The sequence below is a fragment of the Mustela putorius genome, unplaced genomic scaffold (genome assembly GCF_011764305.1).
Source record: "Mustela putorius furo isolate JIRA1106 unplaced genomic scaffold, ASM1176430v1.1 tig00003834_pilon_pilon_pilon, whole genome shotgun sequence".
NCBI lineage: Eukaryota > Metazoa > Chordata > Mammalia > Carnivora > Mustelidae > Mustela > Mustela putorius.
This window is the reverse complement of record NW_025421987.1, coordinates 104,588,580-104,594,392: the sequence shown is the minus strand read 5'-3', so window position 1 is coordinate 104,594,392 and position 5,813 is coordinate 104,588,580. Positions and strand designations below refer to the sequence as shown.

At 39.4% G+C, this 5,813-nt stretch overlaps 1 protein-coding gene across 1 annotated transcript; it reads right to left on the bottom strand.

The window, feature by feature from the left end:
* Positions 1 to 3,047: 3,047 nt before the first annotated feature.
* Positions 3,048 to 5,349, bottom strand: LOC101690589 (probable ATP-dependent RNA helicase DDX5). Its single transcript, XM_004762440.3, has one exon. The coding sequence runs from the start codon at positions 5,179 to 5,181 to the stop codon at positions 3,337 to 3,339; it is 1,845 nt and encodes a 614-aa protein (XP_004762497.1). The 5' UTR covers positions 5,182 to 5,349; the 3' UTR covers positions 3,048 to 3,336.
* Between the last annotated feature and the right edge of the window lie 464 nt (positions 5,350 to 5,813).

Sequence of the window (5,813 nt, the reverse complement as noted above, 5' to 3'; positions counted from 1 at the left end):
ACTTCTTATATCCTTTGCACAGCAGAGGAAAAGGAGCATTTCCTAAGATGGAAGGAGTATCCCTTGGGCCTATTTGGACTTGAGGTTTTGTCCTTGACTAGTTGTATGAATGGTTTATTGGCATTCTGTACAAACAGATTAAAGTGAATTTGTTTATGGCTTTTCAGCCTTAAAATGGCAAAATTCCTTGTTGGGAATTTAGGCTTCCCTAAAACGGGGCGACGTGCTGTTATAATAATAAAGTGACCATAAGAGGGCGCCAAAGACAAAAGTATGTTGTTATTTTTCTGGAGGAATGAATTCAACAGAACATGATCTGAAAATAGGGCATAAAAGGGAAGGAGATGGATCTGAAGAGGGCAGGGAGAGGAAGAAAAGAGAAACTCACTGACAGAGGGTTACAGATTCATTTATGGTGTTGGTAGCAAAGTGTGAAACAGAGAACAAAACAAAATCTACCCACTATTCAGCCAGAGTCTGCTTTAAAAGATTTTAGAAAGGGACTTAATTGTTTTTCCCCCAGAGTATAATTTGTGTTTTGCCTCCAGATCCTGAAAGCATTTGTGGGTGAATAGGCTTCTTCTCTTTGAAGACAATGTCTGTCTTGCTCCAGGCTCTATGTGAAGATAAGCCCTCCAGTTGGTAGGTCAGGAAGGGCTGAGAGGAACAGGGCATTTCTTCCTGCAGTCTCATCCTGGGTTGCTTCTCAGGGAAAGATGAAATTGTTTCAATATATTCAGATTGTCCAGGAGCCACTTAAATGGTCATACTTGTTTTTTGTCTTTCGAATTAGTGAAGCACATCTAGAGTTTCTCTGCTTTTATTTCTAACATGTTTGAGCAATGTATATGCTAACATGTATGAGCAATGCCCCTGAGTTGAAAGCTTTCATAGAATCATAGGATTTTAAGACTTATTCGAATCATTTAAAAATGCATGTTTGGATGGTGAAAAATGAAATGTTTTACCTCTCCTTTCTTAGTGGTTTATATTTATGAACAGCCAAAATGCTAACTTCATTAAAGAAATGAATTTCAAAGAATTCTGTGATTCCATGACAGGCTATTTGGAATGTTTATTAAATAACACAAGAATTTGTCTTGAAAAAATTTTTTTAAAACCCGGAGTATAAAGTAAGAATTGCTCCTTTAAGGAAATAGAGCTCTTTCTCTGATGCCACATCTCCCAGTGAAAGCAGAGGAATTCAGCTTATAAATAACCATCCCTTAGAAAGTCTAAAAGACCCTGAAAACCTTATGCTGGCTGGTCTTCCTTGGATATCCAGAAAACTTGAAATAGATTCACCAAAGAGTGTAAACTAATTTGTCAGATTGGGAGACTGGTTTCTAGAGTGAAAGCTTGTGCCTCACTGTATGTATGTATGTATGTATATGTGTGTGTTTGTGTGTGTGTATTTTTCCTCCCCTTTTCCTTTTTTGTGAGGTTGTCAGAAAAAGTTGTGTGGTGTGGTAATTGCATTAGCTTAAGAAGAGCCCACTAAACAATAAAACTCTGATATTGTTTAATGCTGAATGCTGTTTCCATGGAACTGAGGAAGCCGTTTTTATCGAAGAGAAGAACCAGGTACAGAGATAATAAATAAGGTTAGGGATAAATGGGGACCTCATGGATACAGAAGTGCTCAAAGTGGGGACCTCGTGGGGTCAGTATTTTGATGCATCTGTAGCAGATGACCAGAAAGAGATGAAGGACAATGAACTTTTTAGGTTTGTGGAGGACACCAAATCCACAGAACCCTCACTGGACTGAGAGTCAAACATACTCAGCAGGGAGAAAAGGAGGCAGAATTAAATGGGGAGAGAGAGAGGGAGAGACAGAGAAGGGGGTAGAGAGAGAGAGAAAAAAGGAGAGAGGCGAGAGAGACTATAGATCTCTATTGTGCCAAGTGCAAAGTTACAAATGAGGAGTAGATGTGCCAAGTGCAAAGTTACAAATGAGGAGATGCAGCACTGTGTGATAAAGCCCGGGGGTGGCTGTGTGGGCTGTGTGAAAACCTAACTCATCAGTTGGAGACTGTTGCCAAATAGGGGATCTGCTCAGTCTGAGTCTCAGAGGGCTGAGGGTCAAGTTAACCCTTTTATGTGCTGAAAGTTCTGTGTAAGTCTTTTATCATAGATTCTTTTGAAGAAAATGCTTTTCTGCAGCATTTTCTTTTTTCACTAGGTTCATGAACATCTCTGAATGTACAGCTTCATTTGCACTTGGCTCGAGTGCAACAAATACTTGGCATCATTAGTGAAGGTCAAATGGGTCTTACTGTCTGCAGGAAGCAGGTAGAATGTGACCCTGAATCCTGTGCTGGGTCGTTAAAACTATTTTGTCTCTTTTTTGTTGGTGTTGTGATCACGTGTCTTCTCCTTCCCCCCCATCCTCTCCCCTTCTTTCACAAAATATATGAAACCTACAGAAAATAACTGAAATTAACTTCATGAGCATTTTTGTACCCACCACTGTGATTTAGCATTTTAACATTTTGTTATGTTTGTGCCAGATTATTTTTTAAATACATAAAACATTACACATTCAATGGAGGACTCTGTAGCTATCTTCAAACCCTTTCCTTTCTCTCCCTCCTTCCTTCTTTTCTCCTTTCCCAGAACTAACTACTTTCTTAAAGTCTGGTGCATATTTCTTCTGATATTATATTTTCACTGTATAATATATGTTTCTTTCAAAAAGTAATATATTGCTTTTGTGGGGTATTTCTTTTTTTAAATTAAAAGTGTAAGGTTAATTATTTTTTATTTTTTAAAATAATTTTCAATGAACATGTTTTTGACTTAAATTTTAGGTAGTTAACATACAGTGCAATATTGGTTTCTGAGGGAGAACGCAGTGATTCGTTATTTATATACATAACATTACTTACATTACATACATACATAGATTATTTACATATATTACATATTTACATACACCCCGGGCTCAGGATAACCAGTGCCCTCCTTAATACCCATTATGTGAAGGTATTTCTTTTTTTTTTTTTTTTTTTTTTTTTTTTTTTTTTTTTTTTTTCAGTCTTCAAATATTTTTTATTGGAAGGCCATGCATTGCCTTCATTTATTGTATTTCAAATCACTGTACATTTACTTTTGTGAAAACACTGCCTGCATTTTCTAGTACAAAAAAACCTAAAAATTGTTTCAGGAATGTAGAGAAATATCCAACTTAAATAGCGAAAAAGTGCACCATAATTACTGCTGCACTGCAGTCATTTCTGCATTTCCCATGTTTCTTAAATAACTATCTTGTCTGATAACACACAATATAAAGAGCAATTATGAAAAACAGACATTTACATATACTTCTAAAGTCTTATTGAGAATATCCTGTTGGCATTGGATAACCAATCATAGGCGCAGCTGCAGTAGCAGGATATGCATATGCCTGTTGGTTCATACCATTGTGCATATTTGGAACGTTACTTCCATATTGCTGAGTGCTATCATAACCATTCTGGTAAGTCCCTGTTGGATTACCAGTCCTAAAACTGGTCTGTATACCAGCAGACACAAAATTACTTCCAAAGCTCCCATTGGTGTAATTTGCAGCACTGTAAACACCATTCTGAGTTTTTGCCCCAAAATCTCTCTTAAGCAGACTAGAGTAACCTCTGTCATAATTTTCCCTGTCTCTAAAAGTATTAAATCCACCCCTTTTGCCCGCAGAGTATCTGTCCCGACGGTCATCTTTCATGCCTCCTCTACCCCTGGAACGACCTGAACCTCTGTCTTCGACCAACTGAAGCAACTTGGGATTAATTGCTTGATTAGCTTCACGAAGCACAGAGATAAGGTCGCTCACTTGCTTTATGTTATTAGGTGTAAAGAAAGTGTATGCTGTGCCTGTTTTGGTACTGCGAGCAGTTCTTCCAATTCGATGAATATAATCCTCTGAGGAGTTAGGGTAGTCATAATTGATGACAAATTTCACATCTTCCACATCTAGCCCTCTGGAGGCCACATCTGTAGCAATCAGAATAGGAGCTTTTCCATGTTTGAATTCATTTAGAACCCAGTCACGCTCCTGTTGACTCTTGTCACCATGGATACCCATGGCGGGCCACCCATCTCTCCTCATTTTTCTAGTAAGCTCATCACATCTTCTTTTGGTTTCAACAAAAACAATGGTTTTATTCTCCTTCTCACTCATGATCTCTTCCATTAGACGAATAAGTTTTTCATCCTTTTCTACATCATGACATACATCCACAATCTGAAGAATGTTGTGGTTTGCACTCAGTTCTAGTGCCCCAATGTTTATATGAATGTAGTCCTTCAGAAAATCTTCAGCAAGCTGTCTTACTTCTTTTGGCCAAGTTGCACTCCACATTAGGGTTTGCCTATCAGGTCTTATTTGATCCACAATCTTCCTTATTTGGGGTTCAAAGCCCATATCAAGCATTCTATCTGCTTCATCAAGAACAAGGTAGGTAGTTCTTCTCAGATTGGTTTTCCCACACTCTAAGAAGTCAATCAGTCTTCCAGGTGTTGCAATACAAATTTCCACACCTCTCTCCAAATCACGAATCTGTGGTCCCTTGGGAGCACCACCATAGATGCAAGTGGACTTCAATCGACACGCTCTACAGTATTCAGCAGCTACTTGCTGTACCTGTTGGGCCAGTTCCCGAGTTGGTGCCAGCACCAAACAAATAGGCCCATCACCTCTCTCTAGGAATGGCTGATGATTGATGTGGACGATAGCAGGCAGCAAATAAGACAATGTTTTCCCAGATCCAGTCTGTGCTACTCCAACCATATCCAATCCACTTAGAGCAACGGGCCATCCCTGAGCCTGAATAGCAGTGGGTTCAGTAAAATTCTGTCTTGCAATTACATCCATGACATTTGCAGGGAAGTTTGCTTCATAAAAATTCAGAACTGGCTTTGGGCAGTTGTGACCTCTAACCGTAATTTCCTTACTCCTTCTGTATGTCTCCACCTCTTGTGCTGTGCGCCTAGCCAAATCAGGGTGTTCTTGATAAAAATTCTTCTCAAATTTGGGCAGCTCATCGAGATTCCACTTCTTTTTAACTAGCTTCTCCCCAGGGTTTCCAAATTTCTTTCCAGACAGGGGCCCTGCCCTACTTCCCCCAAACCGAGGTGCACCAAACCCTCGATCCCGGCCGCGGTCTCGGTCACTCAAATAACCTGACATGGCGTCAATGGTTGCGGTTGGTGGGGAACAAAGTGGAGAGAATCGGGTGCGACAAGTCGCTGCAGGTGGCTTTGGCGATGGCAAAGCCTTGCGGGGGCGGCAGCGGCGGAGGGGCAGCGATGACAGGAACCGGAGCTGCTCAACAAGAGACCGGTGGAAATGAATGATGTGAAGGTATTTCTAAAACTTTACCTAAAGGTATGCTATATACGTGATTCTGCAGACTGCTTTTGTCATTCACTATTACGTTTTGAAGCAATGTCATGTTGATATATTTAGGTTCAATTTGTTTATTTTAATGACTCCTTCTCAGTTCATTATTTAATATAGTAAAATTAGACAGTCTAGTCACCTTTTGATGGACATTTAGATTTTTACAATTTTTTATTACTTACATGCAATGCTGCAACAAAATGTCCTTGTATCACTCTTTGTGATTCCCTTGAGCATATGGCTAGGAATTTTCTACCAGTGTATCAGATGCTTGCTACCTCTGAGTGCTTCCAGTGTGGCTAGTCCAAAGTGGGCTGTCCTGTGAGTGTAAAATACATACTGGATTTGGAAGTTTTTAGTATTGAGAAAAGGAATATAAAATCTATAATTTAAAAATACCGATTATAGGTTGGAATGAT